We start from the raw sequence: 24450 nt of genomic DNA, 5'->3' as shown, positions 1-24450 counted from the left end.
AATGTGCAGTATCATCCCCAGTCTCAACATAGCTAGGACTTTGCAAAGTTTGCATTTCCTTGAATCACTCACCATGACTGATCATGTGATTTGACTAACCCAAATCCACATACCAGATATTATCACCAGATTTTGCCACATTTTCAAACATAGTATTTAATATGTGCTACACAAAAAATAGCCTCTTAGGCTCATCTACTTCCTACTAGTGGTGGAATAATCATTTTGCGGACTCCTATCTAAAAATCCACGTTCAAAGTGACCATGTTTCTCACAACCCTAGCATACAATATTCCCATGTTGACCTATATTCTTATACTACACATTACCATGACCTCTTAGACTCCCCCTACCTGAAAAAGTTCCCCAACCACCTATATTTTGTCTCTAGGCATTATTCTATTGTTGTGCTTGGTGGTTGCCTCTTCCTCAACAACCTCCGTGACATGTACCCCATCCTCTTCCTCTACTGTTAAAGAGGACCTGTTTAGAATTATATATACTCTGTGTAGAGGAGTCTTACTCAAGTTTTTTCTCTTCCACAACAAGGAAAACGTCGCAGCATTTTCTCAAAGATAGATACCAATCTTAATTATTTGTATTTTGGACCCAAACCTTGCAAGCATACTTTCACCTTGTCATCCTCATCATTGTAACACCAATTGATACGAGGGACTCACATATGTTCTTTATCTTCAATGAATAATCATTGATAGTAGGCTTTTCTTTTGCGTTGTATTCAACTTGATCTTCAACTGTAAATTCCTTGCTTTGTGTTGGTCCCATCCAATGATAGTAAGGTGTCCCGAGCCTCATTAGGCATGTGAGCATCTTGTATGTGCCCAATCATAGTGTCCAGCGCACTCACAAAAATCCAATACATAACCTTCCAAGCTCCTTGGCTCCAATCTTTAAACACCTTTATTTGTACAGAAGTTGCACCTTCCTCTGGACAGAATGCAACGATCATTGAGATCTGCTAAGGTGAAAGATATTTGTGTACTTCATGATCATCATCCTTATCAGGGTTCTTGCAAGAAGAATTTATGGTACGATGCGTGGGGGTGAGGGTGGGCAAGAAATAGTTAAAGGGGCTATCCAATGAAGTTATCTTCAATGACTCGACAAACAATGCATCGCCCAAGATTTGAAGAATGTGCCACTGATGGGTCAATGAGGGTGGGGTGGAGAATGGTGAGGGCATATAAGTGAGGTTTAGATGAGTCGAAGCTTGCCCAAACTCTTCCTAAATGAATCAAAGAGCCAAGTCCACTAGGGAAGGAGTTTGTGCAACCTCAGGGGAAGGCCTCACCCTTGGTGGCGTAGTGGGTGATTCATCTTCTATGGGTGTATCAGGGGCCTCCTCCAACTCCATTAAATTTTCCTTGAGAACAACATCTCGTTCCTCATCTACAATTTCATCAGCGATCTCCTTAGTCTGCCCTTGTGTTTCCCATTGTTGTTGGGACCGCGAGCCCACTGAGAGGGACTATTCACACATTTCTACTTTGATTGCTCCAATGCATGAAGTCGGCATTAAAGCATACATCGTGGTCGCCATGTGTTGGACTGTAAGGACCAACACAGATGTGTTATGTTGAATTATTGGACATTTGTGCATGTAATGTGCACCTTTCTCAAACTAAACAATGCACACACTATATTTAGGAGCGAGCACCTCGGCAATCACTTTGTATTTTGTATTATCATAAGGGAGAATATACATCTGTTTACCAGTGCGACTATGTAGTTACATGCCGAACGGGTATCAACACATCTGGACGGAACATCTAGTGATCGGTTGTTACCGGTTATGGGTTTACTTGGTGACAAGTACGATGCCCCAGAGGCTTATCAAACCATATTACTAGCACCATTGGTGTGAAGCAAGGATGCCCACTCTCCCCAATCCAAGTTTGACCATGCTAGAGAGCCTAGATATGTCCTCAAGCACCCTTTTAGGAGCTCCACACCAAGAGGTGTCTCTCTGACACTTTGGTGTCACCCAGCTTTGATGTATGTTGCAGCAGTATGCACCCCTGGACTATATTATCCACCTCATGGACACAGATTGAGATATGTATGATATCACGCTTGTTCTACAGCAAGCCCTCAATACCACACGACATTAATAGAGCAAGATTAGCCACTCCACCCATGCTAGTCGAGACTATTTTCTAGACAGTATGCCATTCAAAGGATAAGAGAGATGCCATCAGATAGACTCACACACAGAGCCTTCGAGACCTCCAAATAGATTTCAAAGTCAAGAGAGCATGAGTCTTGGTACTTGTAGGTGAGAGAGTGGTTTGGAGTACATGGGTTAGACATGGATATATCACCAACCTTCTAGTATGACCTAGACTCACCCTTCATCCAGCTCTCACACAATGAGAGAAACATAGTTGTCAGACAGGATCTAAGGGAGCTCTACATCAACGAGACATGGATCTTACCTAGATAGCCTCTTCTCCTAAATATGTTGTAGGACAATGACTCCTTGACCATGCTAGACAAGGGGTTCATCCCTAGAGACCATGCTACATAGACACATACATGCCACAAAGCTCGTTTGTGGCAATTGGTAAGCTTCAACTATCATCACACCGGCTAGGGATAGATACAAGAAGAGCTGCTGGTACACCCTAATATGAGAGATTCTACCAGCTTTGCACAAAGAGGGTAGTTGAGGACAAGGAGCACTTTGTTTGCAGGTGTAAAGCATATAAGAGTATCAAAGATTGATATGAGGTTCTTATCATAGGACATCCCACCCTACGACATATCATGGAGTTTAAAGTTCAACACTAGTTTGTATGTTTTCTAGTGAAGATACATAGACATAGAGAGACATTGTTTGTACATGTAGTGCCACTAGAGGCTAGTAGACACTCACAACTTACAAAATTCTTCCAGAGGACCACCACCCTATTTCCACACGTCATTAGACATAGAGAAGTCACCCTATAGTAAGTTGAGACGTCCAAAGATAAGCCCCCCCCCCCCCCCCCCCCCCGGGGCCCTCTTATACCATGTAACTTGCATCCTAGCCTCCCATAGATCACCCCCTCCCCTTACCACAAGACCACATATTGTTACTTTGTACTTTTGTCCTTTCTTGATAGATGGAGCACACACACACACATGCACATTTGACATGCATAAAAAATTATTTCTTTCTTTCTCTCTCTCAATTGGCTGTTATGCCTAGGTAGTTAATGCAAGCCTTTGACGAGCTTTCTCTTTAAGCCATCGTCTTTTGGTTGTTTTCATGTCTTGCTCTTGTCTCTTGGCATGCCATTGACACTCCCGTGGCTAGGTGGGACCGGCAACCTAGAACCTTCGAATAACGTGGGTCATCAAACTTAAATAGAGAATAAACCAAAGCTAGTCCACAATCGACCTTTGATACTCGAACCCAATGCCTCATCTTTCACACTATGTTCACATTAAGTTCACATTGTATTAGTTCACTTCGGGTAAACATGGAGTCTAATCTGAGAACATACTATGCATATTGATGCTACCAACGCCGCTCATTTTGGGCCATTGATCCCACATGAAAGTGGGAAGGTCAATCACCTAGACATCAGGCTTGGCAGGCGATATCCGTAGTTTCCACGAGGTTTTAATTTCTTTTTTCTTAAAGCCATAAGAGAGTTTTGAATACATTAAAGAAAGAAAAAACGATACATCATGGGAACCCAAGGAAGGGGTTCAGTGACTTGCACTTGGGCCATATACAAAATGTGGGAAACCAAGGGGGAATCACCTGCTTGCACATACATGGTACCATTACATTGAGCATAGATATAAACATCCCTTTAGAAGTGGGGAACAACTAGAGCACAACAAACCTGGATTTCATGCCTTGGGGAGGTTGTCATGTTCCTTCTAAATAGCTTCTAGGAAGGCTTGAGCCTCCTCAATATGCTTTGCCACTTGCTGCACCTACTCCTTAATTTCCCTACTCCATTCTTTGAGGTGTTCAAAGTTGCTTTCTAGGATCTCCCCCGCATGACCTCTATCTGAGGCTTCTCATACTTGAGGATAATGTCTCTAAGAATGGCATTTCTCTTCTTCTAGATCCGAATTCGACCCAAACAAAGCTTCTTGTACTACATTAAAATTGAATCAAAAAGTTCTCTCAGATGATGAGTCTACTAAGCACCCTCGTACACATACAAATTCCTTTGTCTCCATATAGCCCATAAAAATTTAGAATGAGCTTAATTTCAATAAGCAGATAGAAGACCAACATTTTCGCCTAACAACCACTATTGCAAAGAAGGCATAAAGCAGGGGGGCCAAAATGAGTTGGTTAAAGGGGAAATTGAGGAACGAGTGGCTAATATTTTCCACCTCTAGCTTGCATCTTAGACAAACCCCAAGTTTATACGGCTTTGTGGGGGATAAGCTATAGATCAAAGGCATTAATGGGTTGGGATGACAAGGGCCCAAATGCTAAGAAACTTGAATGCCTAGAACTCATGATCTTTGCTTTGGAACCATGGCTTGTTTAGCGTAGTGGTGAAGAGTTACCGACTGGGAGATGGGAGGGTGAATAAGCTTGAAACCTCCTTGCCATCTGAACGCTTTGAGGGATAGGGGGGACAGGGAGCTTAGAATAGGGGGGACAGGGAGCTTAGAGTCCTTTTGAGGTTTCCAGAGAATAAAAGTCAGTGGACACGGATCAATTGAAACTCCCATGGATTGAGGTTGAAAAGGAGACACATATCTAAATCCGAGGCCCAATCATTGCTGACATCGTGCCATATGTCACCCTGCATTTTGAGACCTTTGTTGTGGATTTTGACAGCTAGCTATGAAGCACCATCGTCTATAATTATTGTGGGCCACCAGATAGAGTCGACCCCGGGAATGGAGATACTATCATGGGAGTCCCAATTATATGAAGATTACACTTGTGACGGTTCTAAGATCTCTAGAGAGAAGTAACAAGGTCTGACCCTTTGGGGAAGATAGGTGGCTATTGACAAAGATGGTTACCAATAAGAGTCCTTTCCAATTCTGTGTTGAGGAAATAGAGAACTTGTCAATTCCTCTTTGTGGCCACTTAAGTAGTAGCATCATATGGCTAGGTGCAACTCTCAAGGGTCACAAGTATCTTTTCCCAAGGGGAAAATGTATCTCCCAAAGGCCAAGAGTGGCTCCACAAATCATGGGTCTTAGGCGTGCTGAAGATAATCTGTTAGGATGGAAGCAAATTTTGCACACACACTCACCTGGTATGACTCCCATACCCCCTAACTCTAGGAAGACCCTTGGACTCTTGTGCAACTCACCACGCTATGTCTGTTGGGCCATGTGCCCTCACATGCTCACAAGATGACTAGACTGCTAACTGTACAAGAGGGGGTACTTATAGAGGTTTAGAGAGGTCTAGGCCAAAAAAAATCCAAAAAATCCTCCCCTTGAACTTTGGAGTATACTGAAACAAGCAGGTTCGAGACTCAATGCCACACATGCTAGTAGTCACACAAATTGGGGGAGAGACTAAATTGTGGTCTCAATTGATATGGTGTTAGATAGACTAAATAATCCTCCCTCATGGTACAAACATGGATCTTTGTCTATGTCCTCTACAACGTTGACTTTGCCTTTATTTGCATTGCTATTGTTGATATTGTGGCATTTTGTTGGTGGATGACCTTTTGCACATTACTTTCTACAAAACTTATTCTTGTATCAATCTTTAGAAAAATGCCCTTATTTGCAACTCTCATGAAACTTCTTTTTATTTATCCTAGTTGATGAAGATGCAGTCCTAGATGATAATGCGATGAAAACTCCTCCATTTTCTTTGTTTGTTTTTTCTCTTTTTCAATTAAAGCATTTACGAAATGTTGGGTCCTTTTGTTCTAGCCCTGTGACAATGTTGTCAAAATTTCCAAGAACAACACTTAAGAGCACATCAACCTTATCTTCCTCGCAGATCTAACACTCAACGTAGATTAATTGAGTTATGATAGTCTTTAACCTATTTATGAGGCTTGAAATGCCATCCCCTTGATTCATTGTGAGTTTGCAAAGGTTACTTTTAAGACTAATCTTGTTCCTTTTTTGTTTGACACAAAAAACATTCCTCTAAACTGGTCCTCTTGAATGGCCATGTGCAATTGTTAGTGAACTGTACATAGCTATTGTGAATTGAAGTGATAATTATGCCAAGAGCCTGCTCATCCTTGGCTTGAACTTGGGCTACTTGGGCTCTAGTAAGCGTTCCTTCAACTGTGGATGGATCAGCTGCGTGTGCTTTAACAACAAACCACAATTGTTTGTGCATAAGGTAACCTCGTAACTTTGCTTTCAGGTGTCAAAACCTTGTCCATTGAATTTCTTGATTCCCTTATACCCCATAGTGCAAGTAGAGGGGTCTTAGCTATTAACAATGTGCTAATGCCAATGTCTATCCTCTTCACAAGTGCACTTGAATGATAATATCTCCATATATAGGAATAATTACGTACATTACAAAATCATTGCGCTCTGGATGTAAGAATTTTGTCAAAATCAAATCTCCTTGGGCGAGTGAAAAGACAGAGAGAGAGAGAGAGAGAGAGAGAGAGAGAGAGAGAGAGAGAGAGAGAGAGTTCCTCGTTGCTTAGTGTGTTTGAAGAAGCCTTTAATCTTGATTGCTTGAAGCCTTTGTATGTTGGGGACCTTCTTGATGTAAGGCTCCTCTAAGTGAGAGGAAATCCTTGTGTAAGTGGCAAAAAAAATCCCTTCCTTGAAGCTTGAAAGGAAAATACCTAAAGTCCTTTGCCTTGAAGCTGTTGTGGATGTTAGGATGCTATGGGAACTTTGCATTGAAACCATTGTGGATACTCGGTTGTTGCTGGGTTTGTGGGAGAGCGTCCCTAAAGAGGGGTATGTCCTTGGAGTGTGGGAGCAATCACGCAAGTTTGGCCTTCTGTGGAGCCAAAAATGGTTTAAAACAAATTTCAAAGTGGACTTAGGTCCGGTCTGACTAGCAAGGGAAAAAGGTGTTTGGTGCGTGTACTTATACCTATGGATCTGCGAACATACAAGGCACATTTGAATGGAAATTTTAGATCCATCCATGATGTACATACTTAAATCGGCCTTGAATCCGCCACCCCCCACAAGGGTCAACACCCTTTTCTGGGTGTGCTAAACAAGTGCCCAAGGGGTCTCCAAGTGATGGGGGAGCCACAAGAAATGAATTTATGTTTGATATGGTAGAGGCTCACACACACCAAAATCATGCATGCACCCTAATTTAGCAAGAAAATGGGCAATGTTTGTGAAGGGGTTCCAAACATCGGAATGTAGAGCTTGAAGACTCTATGAGAAGCTTATGTAGGGGGTTTTCTTCACACAAAGGAAAGCTTTTGATAATGAGCAAGGGGATGGAGTACTTAAAGGAGAAAAATCATGCAAAATTGGCACAAAATGCACTCTAAATAAGGGGGAATTTGATTCAATTGATTGGAGATGAACGAGGAGGAGACATCCAATCAATCTAGCTTGAGAAAAATGCTTAATGCAAACACTAAATGCTAATGACACCTACAATCTCCTTAATCAACTCTAATCAAGCTCAGGAAGGAAGTGGCTCATTGGACTTCACCGAGAACATGCCCACACATAGATGATAAGGATGTTGATTAGAGAATGATTAAACTAATGCATCTAGGTTTTAATACCAAGCACTATGTGGCTTCGATACCAATTGAAAGGTTAGGGTTAGGGTGTCATGATTAGTGTAGCATTCATACTGAGTAATTAGAGAGAGCAATTGGACAATGCACAAAGTAGAAAACTAATAACATTACTTGATAATGAAGTGTTCAACAACATAGGAATTGTGTACAATGTGTGGCCACTTAAGTAGTAGCAGCATATGGCTAGGTGTACTTCTCAAGGGTCACTAGTATCATTTTCCAAGGGGCACATAGTATCTCCCAAAGTCGAAGAGTGGCTCCACAGATCATAGGTCAACTTCTGTAAGTGGGGAGTGATTGTAAAGATCCTTGGACTCTTGTGCTTCTCACCATGCCATGTGTGCTAGGCTATGTGCCCTCACATGCTCACAAGATGACTAGACTGCTAATTGTACAAGGTGGTACCTATAGAGGTTTGGAGAGGTCTAGGCCAGAGGACATAATGCCAACATATTGTGAAGAAATTTAAGGACCCCATTATTAATGGAGAGAGGGAGGGCTTTGTGCTCAACTAATTCTTCCCAAAGTCGTAAGAGGAAGGGGGCTAGGCTAGCCTTGAAAGTTTGAAAGAATTTGGTGAAAGGTCATCAAGTCCAGGGGTTTTCTTAAGTTTCAGGGATTCAATGACCACTACTGTCTTAGTCTCTGAAAGTGGGAGATCAAGTTGATGAGCAATGTTTGTGGGGATGATGCCGTACGAGAAGCCCAAAGTGTATCTCTATTGGACCTAGATGCCTCAATTGAAACTTCACTAGTGCTAAACAGGTTTTGAAAGCGGTTAATGCTCAATATGCCATTCTTTGATTCATCAAAGATGTTAGGGTTGGAGAGCATGACTAGGGAATAGACCTCCTTTGCGTTCTTCCTCCTTAGCGATTTGAAAATTTCTTTGGAGGGTTTATCAGCCACACCTACCTACCACTCCTTAAAAAAGAGTTGTGTGTTTGAGATCAAGCTCCTCCTGAACTTTGAGCCTAGAGCACGTTTTGGTGATGTGGGCTTGTGTTGAAGGGCTAGGTAGAGTTGTCTCTAGACGAGCTAGCTCATCATAGAGCATTTCACTTGTTCTCTTGTGAATGTCAGTGTCTCCTTTCTAAACCCGAGTAACACAGAGTATCCCTTACTGTCTGTGCCCAAGATTTGGAAGGGCTCTTGTGGATATCAAATTGGTTAGTCCAAATGTGGGAGATCTGGTGATGAACTTCGAGAAGGTCAAAGAGAGAAGGGTTCGTGTGGAACCAAGGGTTTCTAATTTTAGATGCCTTGTCATCCATGGTAATATAAAGGGGATAGTGATCAGTGGTTGGTGTTCTCATGTCTACCTTTAAGCTGATTTAAGTCTACAGCCAGGGACAAGGATATGTAACATCTGTCCAATTTAGCTTTCCTAGTACCTAGTTCCCCTTGACTGTAATTTTTCCTAGTGAACTTTGCCTCTTGACCTATGTCATACAATTTATAGGATTCAATTGGTGCGCTATCTAGGTAACATCTCCTCAGGACTTCCACGTGGTGGAATCCATTGAGGACTGACATTGTGCTGGGACACCCAAGTTTTAGTTTTCTTTTGTCATTTCTTTACTTATTTCTAAAAATTAAAAGGTATTCCTAATTCAAAGATTCCCCAATAACAATAAAAATGATGCGTTAGTCTATAGCACACAACTATGGGCAATGACGAAGCACATAGATTTGTAACAATATCAACTGGATATGAGAAGGACAGATACAACACACACACACACACACACACACACACACACACACACACAGAGAGAGAGAGAGAGAGAGAGAGAGAGAGAGAGAGAGAGTGTTTAAAGAGAAGAAAATGCTAAAGAGAAAATAAAGGAGAAGAAAAACACAAATATACAATGTGAAGCTGACTACCTCTTTATATGGACACAAAAGGTCTTTTGACTTTCCACCTTCATATGTCTTTTGATTTTCCACCTTCATTTTCTTTTTCATTTTCTAAACTCACCCTTCACTTACGCACTTAATATGTTTTTGAAAGACTTTTTATTTTTGCAAGATTGGGGAGACCTAATTGTATTGGTTGTAATCTCCTATTATTCCCTATGTACGATGCACAACTGGCACCTCTCCAAAACTACAACACCTAGCGAGATTGAGCTCGTTATGTGCAAGTTCAAGAAAAACTCTCTGAACTAAGCCGACCTGCCGTCAGGCGCTTATGCATCCTTCACCACGAGCAATCATTACAAAAAAAACCCTTCTTGACTTGCTCTGTCACCTGGCTTGCGTCCATGTCGCGATACCAGAGACGTGTATATTGGTGCTCCCAACCCTCGCGATGCAGACCCAAAGGAGATTGGCTTCGTCCTTTGCTTTCTCTGCTCCTCGCTTCGTTCTCCTTTGCCTTTGCTATTTGATCTAACAAAGCATCTTCACAAGATTCTGCCTATTCGCTATTTTATGAAATCGTTAGCACATATTTGGGTCTAACTCTCAAAAGAAACGCTATAGTGAAGGTGAAGAAAGAAACATATACTTTCCTTCGTCGCTCAGCACGTACGGGGTGATGGCGACGCGTCTAACCAATATAAAGCCTCAGAATGCATGTTATGACACATCATAGAGCATGTAGGCAACCCTAAACTAACCTGCATCACTCAAATTGTAGAAAACAACCATGGACTGTTGCAATCGTATCAAGTCCACAAAGATATTGTTGAATTTGGTGTAAACAAACCCTTCGAACTGCAACACACTATAGAATATAACAGGACATGCAAATTGACATTTAGCATCTAGCATTGAAGGGAACAAGAGCATGACTAGCAAAAAGTCTTTTGACTTTCCATTGACCTAAGGCTTTTCATTTCTTATTCTTACCCTTAACTTTTACATTTTAGACGTTTTGAAAGGGTTTTCTTCTTCTTGAGATTGTGGGGACTTAATTACTTTACATTCCTAGCTCTTCTAATAAAAAAACCCATTTATCAAGAGATTCTCGACAGATATTCTTTTCCTACCGTCCCACCCCCCCCCAAAAAGAATGTTGTCACCTGTCTTCACTCCTCTTTGCCTTTGCCCACACACACAGACCGACTACACCATAGCTCATCGTCATCATATGCAGTTCGTTTACATACTGGATCTTTTAATTAAAAAACCCATTGATCAAGAGATTCTCGGTGGATATTATTCCACCCCCCCCCCCCCCCCCCCCCCAAAAAAAAAAAGAATGCTGTCATCTGTCTTCACTCCTCTCTGCCTCTGCCCACACACATAGACCGTACCGACTACACCATAGCTCATTGTCATTGGATGCAGTTCGATGCCTTTTGAGAGAGAGAGAGAGAGAGAGAGAGAGAGAGAGAGAGAGAGAGAGAGAGAGAGCGCACAACCCCCTTGGCTGCCCTGTGGAGACCCATCGACCTCCCTCGCCACATATATATATATATATATATATATGGTTCGACACCTACTACCCTTACATGTGTGTCCATGCAGGAGTCCATGTGTCTGCAAGCGTGTGGCTCACGAGAGCTAGAGGGAGAGAGATGTGTGGGCACACAGGAAAGAGATAGAGAGAGAGCGCTTTTGATCGTATGTTCCCTAGATTCCCTTAATTCAGTATTTTCCAGTGTTAAGAAAAAAACCGGGGTCTAGTGTATTTTAATCGACTGAAATTATTATATTCCGATTATATTTTGAGCTTGCCCTAAAGAAAACCGACAAATTCACGCAAGTTTTAGTGTAATTATTGGCAAAAGCTTCAAATTTTGCCCTGAAAACCGGGATCCCCTTATTTTGATTTGTTTGGAAAAATGTATTTTTCTCGCCCTGGTATTTTTTTGTTTCTAAATTAAAATTTCTATGTAAGCCATTCCAAGTTTTAGCGGGCAATTGTAAGTTGTAACGCGTCGGGCGGCTTCTATACTCGCCTTGACTGCTTTTCTGAGCCATGTTTGTGAGCGTTGCAGATTAGAAGACCTCTGCATGCCTGGATTGCTCTCTTCTGACAAACTAATGGCCATCTCTTTTCTTACCGTCCTTCCACAAAGGGAGTCTTCGTCATAGCTACGAAGGAATCATATCATTTTTCCTACAGCTGCCATGGATCAAAAACTTTTACGGTACTTTGCTGCTCTTAGAGACGAAACAGAAGCTGCACAGAGAGGGGCGGCAGCTGATATAACCGAAGTTCTAAGTGACATCTCTCGGCTTTGTGAGGACTTGCTCACAGATGAAGAAATCTCTTTTGCATTAGCAGCCGTCTTTGATCCTGCCACGGGGATCTTTGATGTGGTGGAGAAGTTGCTGCCTAACCGCAACAGAAGCATTCAGAAAGGGAGGGAGAGCTGCCTAGTTTTTGTTGCTGACTTTATACGACGGACGAGCACACGTGCTGCACCGTATGCCCCTTATGTAAAGGTGCATTTCAGAGCTATCTCAATGTTTTGGGGCTAATTTAGCGTGCTACCTCACAGAATGAAGCTCTTGGAGAGACCCTTCACAAAGTTGATTGAGCACACCTTACTTATAATATAAGCACAGAGCTATAAAATCAGTTCCGTTGAAAATATTGTTTTCTTAATCTTTAGTTCTCTTGAAGAGCGGAAGATTGAGGCAGTTCAGCCAAGCTTTTCATGACTGGTAAACAAAATAGTATTTTTCTGCAAGAAATAGGCTTTCTTGGCCATATTATTTTTGATAATGCAACTCAAATGGATATAGACAAGTTAATGAAGATAGAGGAATGGGTTAATCCCATTCTCAAAGGTGCTGTTAGAATGATAAAAGCATGGGTTGACTTCAAGAAAATTACATGGGCTGTAAAGTTAAATTGGTATGTCTTCTACTTGAAAAAATATTTTCTAGTTTTCTGGACCTCTGTATATATTCACAAATAGAAAGGCTTTGTTTCGTCGCACTCAGAAGAGCCATGATGCGTTTCTCATAAGCAAGTAGAACCTTATTTTTTCACCGTGTTTAACATTACTTGATCTCTCTAAGCATGTCTTGATTCTTGTATTCAAGAAGGGCAGGTTATTGTTTAGCTGCACCTTTGATTTGGACACGATTATCCTAACGCTAAAACCGAAATATACCTCGCTTTGTAATCAAAGCAATTTTCATCTCTACACCCAATCTTAAAGTCCACTTACTTCCCTCTGAAATTTAAGCAATCGTCTACAATCCCAAGTATTAGAAAAATAACAAAGAGAAATAAAAGAAAGGGAAAATACACACATGAAGACATGCTAACAATATGATCACAGGTAGTAGAGCTCTTTAAACACACTGACAAGTTTCGAGCGTTAGTTTTCATGCATCAAGCTGGTGATTGGTTGTGCATGAAGGGGCGTGTTGTTGATCTGTGCTGCACGAAACATTTCCAAACAAGAAATGGTGGCTTGCCAATGGAAACTTGAAATGGCACGTGCAAAACCTAGGAAACGTTGGGGTATACTCAATGGAGGGTAGATGGGCACATGAAAAGCCCTAAGATGATGAATCTTGGCACCGGGATGAAGTGATAACAAAGCTTCACTGGTGTTGAATTTGTAGCAGGAAAAGTGTGACGTGCTCTTTGTTGTGGGTACGCAATATGCTTGAAACCTCACTCCAACAGAAAGGAAACACAACAGAGCAATGGAACAAGCGACTCAAAGACACAACAACAGACTCAGATTTCAATGGAACAGCACACTTAGCTCCAAGCCCATGACTCAAAGGTACAATGGGGGTGGTGAGGGTCCAATGTGCAGGGAGAGTGCAGATGTGGGGTGCTGGACATAAGACATGAGACTCAAGAGGCTAGACCATAGAATACGACGACTAGAACCAATTGAGCATATATACAACCATAAAGAGCCACCAACGGCTAGCAAAATATCCCTGACAGTCCAGCTATGTCTATCTCCGAACTGTGGTGGTGGTGAACGACGTAGCTCCGAACTGTGGTGGTGGTGAACTGGCCACGGTGTCCACTAGACTACCACCCGTCTCTGCCACGTGTCACTGCCCAGGCGAGAGTCCATTTAGTGTGAACCCATGACCAACTGTAACTGTAACTGCCTGTCTTGTGCAAGAGTCCATTTAGTGTGAACCCATGACCAACTGTAACTGTAACTGCCTGTCTTGTGCAGGTGACACTGTAGCCCTGCTATAGGTTGCTCGCCACATGATCACTCACTCTCTCGGTGAGAGAAAACATTGAAATCGTGAAAGGAAATTGCATGTACTAAGTAAGTTAAAAGGAACTACATATCTACACACAATGATACTGAGCTACGCTCTCCTGATCGTGTCAAACTAGAGAGGGTGTCGTCGCTTCTGTCGCCACTACATCACCTGAAGAGTGCCTCCGGAAGTGGAGCCATAAGATCAATTGTAGGAGCCTAGACACGGAGTGGCGGAGTTTCACTCCGGGAATCTCTGTAGGCCATTCAAGATGGCCAATCCATGTGCATCCCCATGTCTATCAAGTGCCGTCCATACTCAGAATGTTCCCCATCTGGTGATATTCTGGATAGGCCAGTCTCCGCAACATCCAGCTCTCTCAACATCTCCTCTAAAGTATCATAAAACACCGTCTGCTGATGATGGGCAGTCCTAGCATTGAAGTCCCCTAGAATGATAATGTCTCCACCTCTAGAGAATTCCCATATGTCATCATCCAAAATAGAGAAGGGGGGCTGTCCTCTGGGTGGTGTATATACTGACGTACTCGGGGGAAAGTAGCAAATAGCAATGTAAAGATATCTGCCAGTCTCTGCTCTCAATCTCACCCACATGTACCTAGCTGCTCATCCCTACGAGCTATAGGTATCAATGGCTTCAAATCCTCCCTGAATAACACTGCCACTCCTCCTGAGCCCCGCCCTCTGTGCTCTGATCGTGTCTCCTGTTACAGGCTGTCTTCCATCTGTATCCACTAATGTGAGGCATAGACTGCTCAAGGGCTTGATATGTCTCAAAGTAGAAGATGATGTCTCTCCCTGTAAAATAAATCTCCTTAACACCCACATCAAGACGCATAGATCCATTACAATTCCAGGTAGCAACTTTGAGTGTGGTCCCATAGGCCTCACACCGGCATGTGGAGCGTGGCTCCAATATCACTACTCTTCCATCTCTGTAAAAAGCAATCTTACCTTTTTCCCTTGCCGCTCTAATCTCTCGCATTACCTCCTATGGGCAACCTGCGAGAGGGTAAGGTCATCCACGAGAAAGATGCCTGTCTTCTTAAGAGTTTGTCTCTTCTTCAAAAGTCCTTCGCTTCCATGGAGAGAAAACGAAGGTTGAATGCCCTTTCTTTCGAGGTTTCCCCCTTGCTGCCATTTTTCTTGTTGCCTACTCTCCAAGCTCTTGAGTGCATCGGCTCATGAACCCCCATCAAAGCCATGAGTTCTTTAACCTCTTCGTCTACATTATCTTTGTCTTTAAGGCCGCAAATTCTCACATGTAGAGAGCGTACACGTCTTCTTTGCTCCTCTTTTAGTGTCAGGTTGATAAAGGTGGGTGTGGATGTTGTTTCCTTGCTTTTCCCATTCTTGGCAACCTCAATCTATTTCTTAGCCTCATCTGCTTTCTGTTGAGTCTTTGTAATAACGTCCACCCAAGAAGTCGTCATTTCTTTATGCCGCTCTTCCCCCTTTTTGATGGCTTGCACTTGCTCTTTGATTGTGTTGAGTTCTTCTATTACAGAGTGTTGCAATATTCCCTCTTCAAGCGTGTTTCGTGATTGTGCCTCAGCGAGCTCCTTCTTGAGTGACGCCATCTCTTCATCTTGGGCCGTCACCCGATCTCCCATTGCCGTGATCTTACTTTCTTGGGCCAAAACGCGATCTTCGAGCATTTTTATTGTCCCTAATAGGTGGCGGTTGATCTTGTTGATGGTTTCGGCCATTTCTTCTTTGCACTTTTGAACTGCATCTTCTAAGGGGTTGGCCTTATCATTATGCTTCCTCATGTTTGGTCGTCGTCAAAAACGAGAAAAAATTGACGACCACACACAAGTGCTTCCACATTATGCATACATGTTCTCCCACACTAAGCATACATGGAATGCATTTCCTGCCATTTCTACAAATACGACAAAAACCCGCTTTATGCAATTTCTGCAATTTTCTACCAATTGTGTAATTTCTGAATTCTGCAATTTCCTGAAAATTTTGTAATTTCTTGAAAAAACCTGCAATTTCCTTGCGGATTGTGTGCTGCTGTACATGCGAACTGTTTGCTGCAGAGTGTCGAGAGGGGGGGGGGGGGGGGGGGGGGGGGGGGGGGGGGGGGGGGGGGGGGTAGGGGAAGCGCGAGGGGGTGGGGGCGCGCGGGGTTGGGAGAGAGAGAGAGAGAGAGAGAGAGAGAGAGAGAGAGAGAGAGAGAGAGAGAGAGAGAGAGAGAGAGATAATGAAATGAAATGATATATTAACGTCTACAAAAGGCCAAAATGACCTATGAGACCAACTGATTACAATGATGAGTCTAGTACCAAGTCTGGGTACAAACAAAGAACTGAGATAGGAGTGCTACCGACTCCTATGGGTGGCTGGTAGGCTGAGCAATGGTATCATGCCACAAAGGTACAAAGTGGGGATAAGTGTCACCATGATATAATAAAGCAATGGCATGGAGCCTATCCTGGTCGACACTTAAGGTGTCGTGCTAGAATTCTGTGGATCCTCTGCCGCAATCTCCGCCGGTGCTGCGTGGCTCCCCTCCTCAGTCGCGGTCGTCTCGATCTCCCCAACTCTATAGCTCGATCAATGAGAGTACCGCTGGTGTGTGTATGGGTGGGAACCGAGCTCTGTGATGGTGGTGTCCCCTCTGCTTCTGTGGTACTCAAACTGAAGAAATCTGAGAGAGATGAAATGAAATGATATATTAACGTCTACAAAAGGCCAAAATGACCTATGAGACCAAACTGATTACAATGGTGAGTCTAGTACCAAGTCTGGGTACAAACAAAGAGAACTGGGTACAAACAAAGAGAACTGCAAAACTAGAAACTGAGATAGGAGTGCTACCGACTCCTATGGGTGGTTGGTAAGCTGAGCAATGGTATAATGCCACAAAGGTATAAAGTGGGGATAAGTGTCACCATGATACAATATAGCAGTAGCATGAAGCCTATCCTGATCGACACTTTGGGTGTCGTGTTAGAATCCTGTGGATCCTCTGCCGCAATCTTCGTCGGTGTTGCGTGGCTCCCCTCCTTAGTCGTGGTGGTCTCGATCTCCCTAACTCTATAGCTCGGTCAATGAGAGTACCACTGGTGTGTGTATGGGTGGGAACCGAGCTATGTGGTGGTGGTGGCCCCTTTGCCTCTGTGGTACTCGAACTGAAGAAATCTGAGATGCGTCTCTGGGACTCTCTGTCTATGTACTCTCAATATAGAGTCTCTATGTCTCTGTATCTCAAGTAGGAATCATCCGAGACATCTCTGATCCTGATATCTCATGACTCTATCTAACGAGTCAAAACCATCTTTGAATAAACAGTGAAAGCATCCCCGAATCTCATAGTAGACTGTGCAGTGACATATAAAGTGAAACTCTGTCTCCGGCTCTGCATGGCATAACTGACATATCCTCTTGTCTGCTGGTATGCCTCTGAATCTACCTGTCTCAATCCCAAGCTGGTGTGAAGATGTGAGTATCTGGCCTATGGCACATCGTAACCCATGAGATAGATGTGTGTCCATGTAGCTGGGCCGTGTGACAAATCCGTCTGTCATGAGTTTGAGAAGATGCTCTCTATAGAAAGCCCTCTTCGTACCCAACTCCCGTGATGGTTCTACCCATGTCCTCCTGTTATCAAGCTGGATAAGATCCTACCAAATGAGTCTAGTAATCTCCATCCGTGTAAGAGCCAAAGATGGTGCATCAAGAGAATACTGGAAAGGGGGCAACCTGTCCATGCTGAAACCATGCCTCCGAAACCATGAGCTCATTTGTGCATACCAACATGATGTATCTCCCTGTAATGCCAGCTGTCTGGATGACTCAAGAGCAAGCCTAGCATATCTGTCCCTAGTGGTGTCCCATAAGCTGTGTACAAATGATACTGATCTGGTAAGTGCCTCAATCTCCATAGGTGGCGCAGCCAACTCTGCTCGTATGATGTCATGTGGAACTGAGGTCTTGGCTCTAATCAGCCTAGAAATCATAGATACCAAGGGTCTCTCTATATTACTCCATCTAGCACTGTCAACAGATGGTCCCCAAATCTGAACCCCGTAGTGCATAACTGAAGCGACCAAAGTGTCGAAGAGCCAGAGCTTTGTTCGAGGTTGCTGGAACTGAACCTGCGAACAAATCCTCTCTAAACCGCCTAGGGCTGCATAGGCACGAGTCAATATAGTGTCTGCTGTCACTTTCAGTGGGAACCTCGGTCCACTAAAGACCACCCCAATATATGTGTATGCATCAGTGTACTCCATACTATCCTGACCATATGTGAATGTAGGTGCTGATCTCTTGACCCACTGTGGCATGGTATTAAATACCATGACCTTGGTTTTACCAAGGTTGACAGATAATCCACTATCCCCTGCAAAACTATGCAATGCGTCCAAATGTCTCTGCATACCCTCTGATGAGTCTGATATCAACACGATATCGTCAGCATACAATAAAAGAGGGATCCATGTCCCTGCAAGCTGAGCACCTCTATCTCCTCCTCTGTCAATATAATCAGAGACCTCATCAACATACATACCAAATAAAGTAGAGGACAATGGGCATCCTATTTCACTCCGATAGTGGAGTGAACTATGTCAAATATCCCCTCTGGTGTGCGTACATGACCCATCACTGAACTGTACAATGCCATAATTTCCCATATCAGTTCTGTGGGTACCCCCAATTCCGTAAGTCGGCGCATCAATCTGGCCCTCGATACTGTGTCAAAAGCTTTGCGGAAGTCCACAAAGCTGCAATATATCCATCTACCATGTGCTCGACCCTCCTCAATGATAGCTCTGAGTGTAAAGACATGATCCAGTGTGGAGAAACCCCTCCTAAAATGTCACGTGATACATCCCAACCCTATGTGTCCGTGGACAAGCTACACCATAGCAGGGTTTCCGTCAAGTCCAGTCAAGTTAGATTAGAAGTGATCTGGCACTTTTGTGAGTCTATTCGTAGACCGTGCATGCCCAGTCACTCAGTATAGATGCATATCCTCTGGTTGCACACTGCATAAGCATAAGCATAAGCATTTCCATCAGATTCCATCATAGTCAGTTTGGGGATTTTTCAGATGACTTTATCCCATTTTTCCCTATTTTTGACATTTTTCACTTATTTATTAAGTGACTTTTGTTGGGTACTGAGTAGGGCAAATTGGGTAAGTTAATATATAAGCAAACCCAAGTTAGCACAAATTGGCAGATGAGCAATGACACAGCAGGCTTCCCCAAGCAACAGGTGTCCCACCCTCTCTCAGCAGAACCCTCTCCATTCCCTTGGCGAGGCCACTCCCACCAAGCCAGCGTTTTCTTCACAGACTACCTCTCCCTTCCTGGCGTTGTCCACAACTTTCCATCGCCATCCTATGTTCCTCATGCCTGGCGTTTTCATTACCCATTGGCAGCAGCAGTAGGATTTCACTAACGTTAGCATCCAGTGCAGATCTGCAGCGATTTCAGCCTTTACAAACGCAAGGAAACCCTCAGTAGAATCAGCGTTTCCATCATCAGTTGCAGCAGACTATCCGCAGCCGGTAAGGGTTAATTAACACTTGCAAAAACAGTCATTTTCAGCAAGAAGGTCACTGCTGTCCCGGCGTTTTTTCAGCAAGAAACTTCCATCCAAAAACGCAGCCAAAGAGCAGAATTCAGCAGCGTTTTTGATCCTCATATCAGCCGGCAAAGACAGTAAATTTCAGCCATAGAACCAGCCCGAAACAGTCATTTCCAGCCACCAAGAAGATCCCAGATTTCAGCCTAAGTCGTCGCCGTCATCACCGTCGTCGTCATCGGCATAGTCCCATTGCATTCGCATTGTACACCTTTTGTGCAATCAAGTAGACCACTCTCGCCGACGAGAGTGGGGCCTTCGGAGGAGGGTTTTTCAACCTCTCGGTGTCGTATCTCTTCTCTCTCCTTCTCTCAGTCTCATTCACTTGCACGCACAATCCACTCACTTTGTTCGTGATCATAGCACTCTCTACAAGACGGAAAGCTCTCTCTTTCCCTAAGAACTAAAAGGAACCTTGAGTAGTAAAGACCACTAATCTTGAGAAAATACAACATTCATTCCGCTGCACCTTACATGAAACCAGCCTGTCCAGGTGCCCGTATGCTTATAATCTGTGCCCAATTGCTCAGCCTATGCTCAAGGATGGATGCATACAACTGTGCCAATGTGTGTCCTACCATGATAGTACGGTAATTCCCTGGCACTGTGGGGTCTCCTGTCTTGAAGATAGGTACAATAGTAGACAATCTCCAAGACTCAGGAAAGCCCTCGCACATGACACAATTGAACAATCGTGCAAGCATCTCTGCCAACAAGTCCCCAGCATGTATAATGTGCTCTGCCACCAAACCCTCATGATCCTGTGCCCGTCTGGTCTTCATCCTGTCAATGGCCTCCTTTACCATCTCAGTGGTAAAGAAGGTGCTCGTAGCCGGACATGGCTTTGGTGGATCTGGTAGTGGTGGTTGTCGAGGTAGAGTGTATAATGATGCTGCATACTGCCCCCATATCTCCGTAGAAGTAATCACTGGTGGGGGAGATTGCTCATGGAATAGACGCCAAGCCTCTCCTGAATCTCTACTAAGGAGGAGCTGATATAAATCCTGCTCCATCTGGACCAAGAAAGCTCTCTTCTTCCGTCGTACTAGTTGTCATGTAGCAATACAAGACTGTCTATAGGTGATTACTCCCAATGCAAGCTCCCGCTGGCTCTGAGCTCTCCTCTGTCGACACTTCATCATACCAGCTGTTCTGAGGCATGTGCCCAGAACGACGTCTCTGATTAGGCTGAGTGTGTGGGTATGCTTCTGTCGCTGCCCCATGTAATGTCACTGTCAGCATAGATGTGACCTTCTCCATTGTGTATACTGGCTCTGATGTGCATAAAAGTCTACGTATCTCCTCTACATAGACTGAGTCAATCTCTGGTGTAAAAGTATAGCGTGGATCTCAAAAGGTCCTTCTCCTCAATAGAGGGGAAGCGCAGTCTGAGAGCTCTTCCTCTCGATGTTTCCCCCGTGCCTCCACTTCTCTTACCAACTCTCCATGCTCTTGTGTGTGTCGCCTTTTGCATCCCCATTAGTACCATGAGCTCCTGTACTTCCTCATCAATTTTGTCCCGATCGTTGAGGCTGGTAACCCTCACATGCAAGGCCCTCATACGTCTTCGTTGTTCCTCCTCAAGTGTCATGTTGATGATGGTGGGAGTGGGGATTGATACCTCCTTGCCTTTGCCCTTCTTTGCGACCGAAATCCACTTCTCCGCTTCCTCCACTTTCTTATGGGTTTTGGTAATCATATCTATCCACCATGAAGACGTTTTTGCTTCTTGTTGTTTCTCCTCTTCCTTAATGGCTTGCATTTGCTCTTTGATTACCTTAAGTTCTTCTATCGCTGAGGGTTGGATTTCTCCCTCTTCTAGTCCACCATTGGCTCTTGCCTCGGCTAGGTCTCTCTTGAGGGCTGAAATCTGATTCTTGAGGTCTTCAATTTCGGTCCGATGCTCCATTTTCTCCACAGTTCGAAGCTCAGCCTCGCTGATTTTCCACTGAAGAAAGACCGCCTTCTCCATCTTCCACTCTTTCATCTCTGTCTTGTACGCCTTCATCTCCTTTTCCAAACATGTTTGCTAATCTCTTACTCGTAGTCATAAAAGATGATTTCTTCATGGCTGGTGATGCCATTGCATGCAAATCACTCAAGGGGGAGGGGCTAGAGCTCTCGGGAAGTGCTGGGTTTGCGCTCATGACCTCCATCACAAGACGGCCACACTAAACACACAACTGAGAGACTAGGCGGCATTGGAACACCCACAACCCGATGCGGGTAAATACACAACCTCAGCCACTGCGGGCATCAACAATAGAACAAGAAGTGATGGAGGGCCTTGCGCCCGCTGTCTTGAATCTGAACCTGCCCAAAACTGTCCAGCGTACAACCCGCAGCCCCCTGGATTGGGGAAGCTTGCGACAAAAAGCTACCCCGCAGGGTGCAGGGCATATGCCACGCCAAAGACCTGAGATGCAGCCCCAGCGGGGGCCAGCTCCCGATTCAACACTTGTAACGCAGCCCCCAGCTGGGTCGGCCTGCGGTTCTGATAAGCCCTCTCAGGGCGCTGACTGCAACCTGAATGCGGCTTCCTCCGTGGGAGTGTCCCGCTGCTTGTGCACGCAAGCAAACAACCTTTGAAGACGATGAGCTACCCGGCTAGAGAGAGAGAGAGAGAGAGAGAGAGAGAGAGAGAGAGAGAGAGAGAGAGAGAGAGAGAGAGAGAGAGAGAGAGAGAAATGAAATGTTATATTAACGTCTTCAAAAAGGCCAGAATGACCTATGAGACCAAACTGATACAAAAGTGGTGAATCTGTTACAAAGTCTGGGTACCTTAGTACTAAAGTACTAAGTGTGAAAAGTGTGAGTGTGAAAATAAATGTGAAAAAATAAATACAAAGTATTAAATAAACTTCTTAGGAGCATTCTGGGTGTCTGGCTAGAATGCTTCTAATTCTTTGTTGTAGTCTCCTCCGGTGAAGTGTGCTTTTGCATCTCGATCGTGGTCGTCTCGATTTCCTAAGCTCAGTCGCCCTGTCAATGAGGGTGCCTTTGGTATGGATGTGGGTACTCTGTGTTGGCTGCTGGTCTCTTGCTTCTCCTTCCACTCGTGCTTCTCTCGATCCGAAGAAATCTGTGATCTGCCTCTGAGGCTGTAGTGCTCTTTGTCTTCTCATTAGATTATCCCTGTGCCGATGTATTTCCAGTAGGTACAAGCCTAAGCATCTTTGATCTTGGTATTGCATGAATCTATCTAGAGGTCCAAAGCCTTCTTTAAATAGGCAATGGAAATGCCCACGTATCTCATAGTATACGGTGCAATGGCATATGTAGTGTAATTCTGTCTCCGGCTCCATTCCGCATAACTTGCAAATTCTGCTCTCAGGTGGGATTCCCCTAAATCTGCCAAATTCAATTTCCAACTGGTGTGAGGATGTACGAATCTGACCAATAGCACATCTCAAACCATGAGACAGGTGGGTATCCATGTAGCTCGAGCGAATCACAAATCCATCTTCAGATAGCTGTAGTAAGTTTTCTTTGTAGTCGGCCATCTTCGTGCCCAATTCTTGTGTAGGGTCTACCCATGTCCTCTTAGTATCCATCTGTATAAGATCCTGACGGATGATTTTATTAATCTCCGTTCGTGTAATTGCCAGTGATGGAGCCTCAAGAGAGTATTGGTAGGGGGGTAATCTTTCCATACTGAACCCGTGTCTCTGAAACCACGAAGACAGTTGCGCATACCAGCATGATGTATCCCCTTTCATTGCTAACTGTCGAAAGGATTCGAGGGCCAATCTAGTATATCGGCAATTACTTGTATCCCACAAACCATGTATAAAGGACACTGATCTGGTAAGAGCTTCAATTTCTATCGGAGGGGCAGCTAGTTCCGCTGGGATAATCGCGTGTGGTACGGAGGCCTTGGCTCTAATCATTCGGGAAATCATAGATACCAAAGGTCTCTCCATTGGCTTCCAATTATCCTGATCCACAGATGGTCCCCAAATCTGGACCCCATAAAGCATAGCCGAAGCCACCACAATATCAAAGAGCCAAAGTTTTGTTCGTGGTTCCTGAAATTGCACTTGTGAACACATCCTCTCCAACCCTCCCAAGGCCGCAGAGGCTCTGAACAATCTAGCCTCCGCTGCTTTCTTAAGAGTAAACTTCGGTCCTGCAAATACCACACCAAGGTATGTGTATGCATCTGTGTACTCTACTGTATCCTGGCCATATGCAAATGTAGGTGCCGATCTCCTAACCCACTGCGGTGTGGTGTTAAACACCATAACTTTGGTTTTACCCAAATTCACCGACAATCTGCTGTCCTCCGCGAATTTATGTAATGCATCTAACTGCCTCTGCATTCCATCTGGTGATTCTGCTATCAATACAATATCATCTGCATACAACAACAAAGGGATCCATGACCCTGCAAGTTGAGCACCTCTGTCACCCTCTCTATCAATGTAATCTGATACCTCATCTATATACATACCAAATAAAGTAGGGATAGTGGGCATCCCTGCTTTACTCTAACGGTGGAATGAACAATGTCGGAATCCCCTTCTGGAGTACGTACATAACCAGTTACTGACCCATATAAGGCCATGATCCCCCAGATAATCTCTTTGGGGACCCCTAACTCTTGCATTCTGCGCATCAATCTGGCCCTTGGTACTGTATCAAAAGCTTTCCGAAAATCCACAAAGCAACAATACATCCTTGTCCCGCTTGCTCTTCCTTCCTCAATAATGGCTCTGAGCGTAAGAATATGATCTAGAGTGGAATAACCCCTCCTGAATGCAGCTTGTCCTGTTGCCCTTATGCCCTCATTCTCTGCCCATCTACTCAATTTTTGTTCAAGAATGGATGCGTACAGTCGGGTCAATGTGTGACCGACCGTAATGGTACGGTAGTTCCCGGGTATCATAGGATCCCCTGACTTGAAAATAGGTACGATAGTAGATAATTTCCAAGATTCAGGTAATCCTTCACACATGACCCGA

General features: G+C 44.1%; 1 protein-coding gene across 1 annotated transcript in view; it reads left to right on the top strand.

The window, feature by feature from the left end:
• The first annotated feature begins 11602 nt into the window (after positions 1–11602).
• The window catches only part of LOC147459342 (uncharacterized), a 214509-nt gene continuing 201661 nt past the window's right edge, over positions 11603–24450 (top strand). Inside the window, exon 1 of the mRNA XM_086510636.1 lies at positions 11603–12110. Within this exon, the coding sequence (XP_086366762.1) occupies positions 11793–12110 (318 nt within the window). The 5' untranslated portion in view covers positions 11603–11792. The remainder of the gene's footprint in view (positions 12111–24450) is intronic.

This window comes from Adiantum capillus-veneris, chromosome 4 (assembly GCF_014529385.1).
Source record: "Adiantum capillus-veneris isolate H3 chromosome 4, ASM1452938v2, whole genome shotgun sequence".
Classification (NCBI taxonomy): Eukaryota; Viridiplantae; Streptophyta; class Polypodiopsida; order Polypodiales; family Pteridaceae; genus Adiantum; species Adiantum capillus-veneris.
The sequence above is the reverse complement of the archived record's forward strand: the minus strand, read 5'-3'. Positions and strand labels throughout refer to the sequence as shown.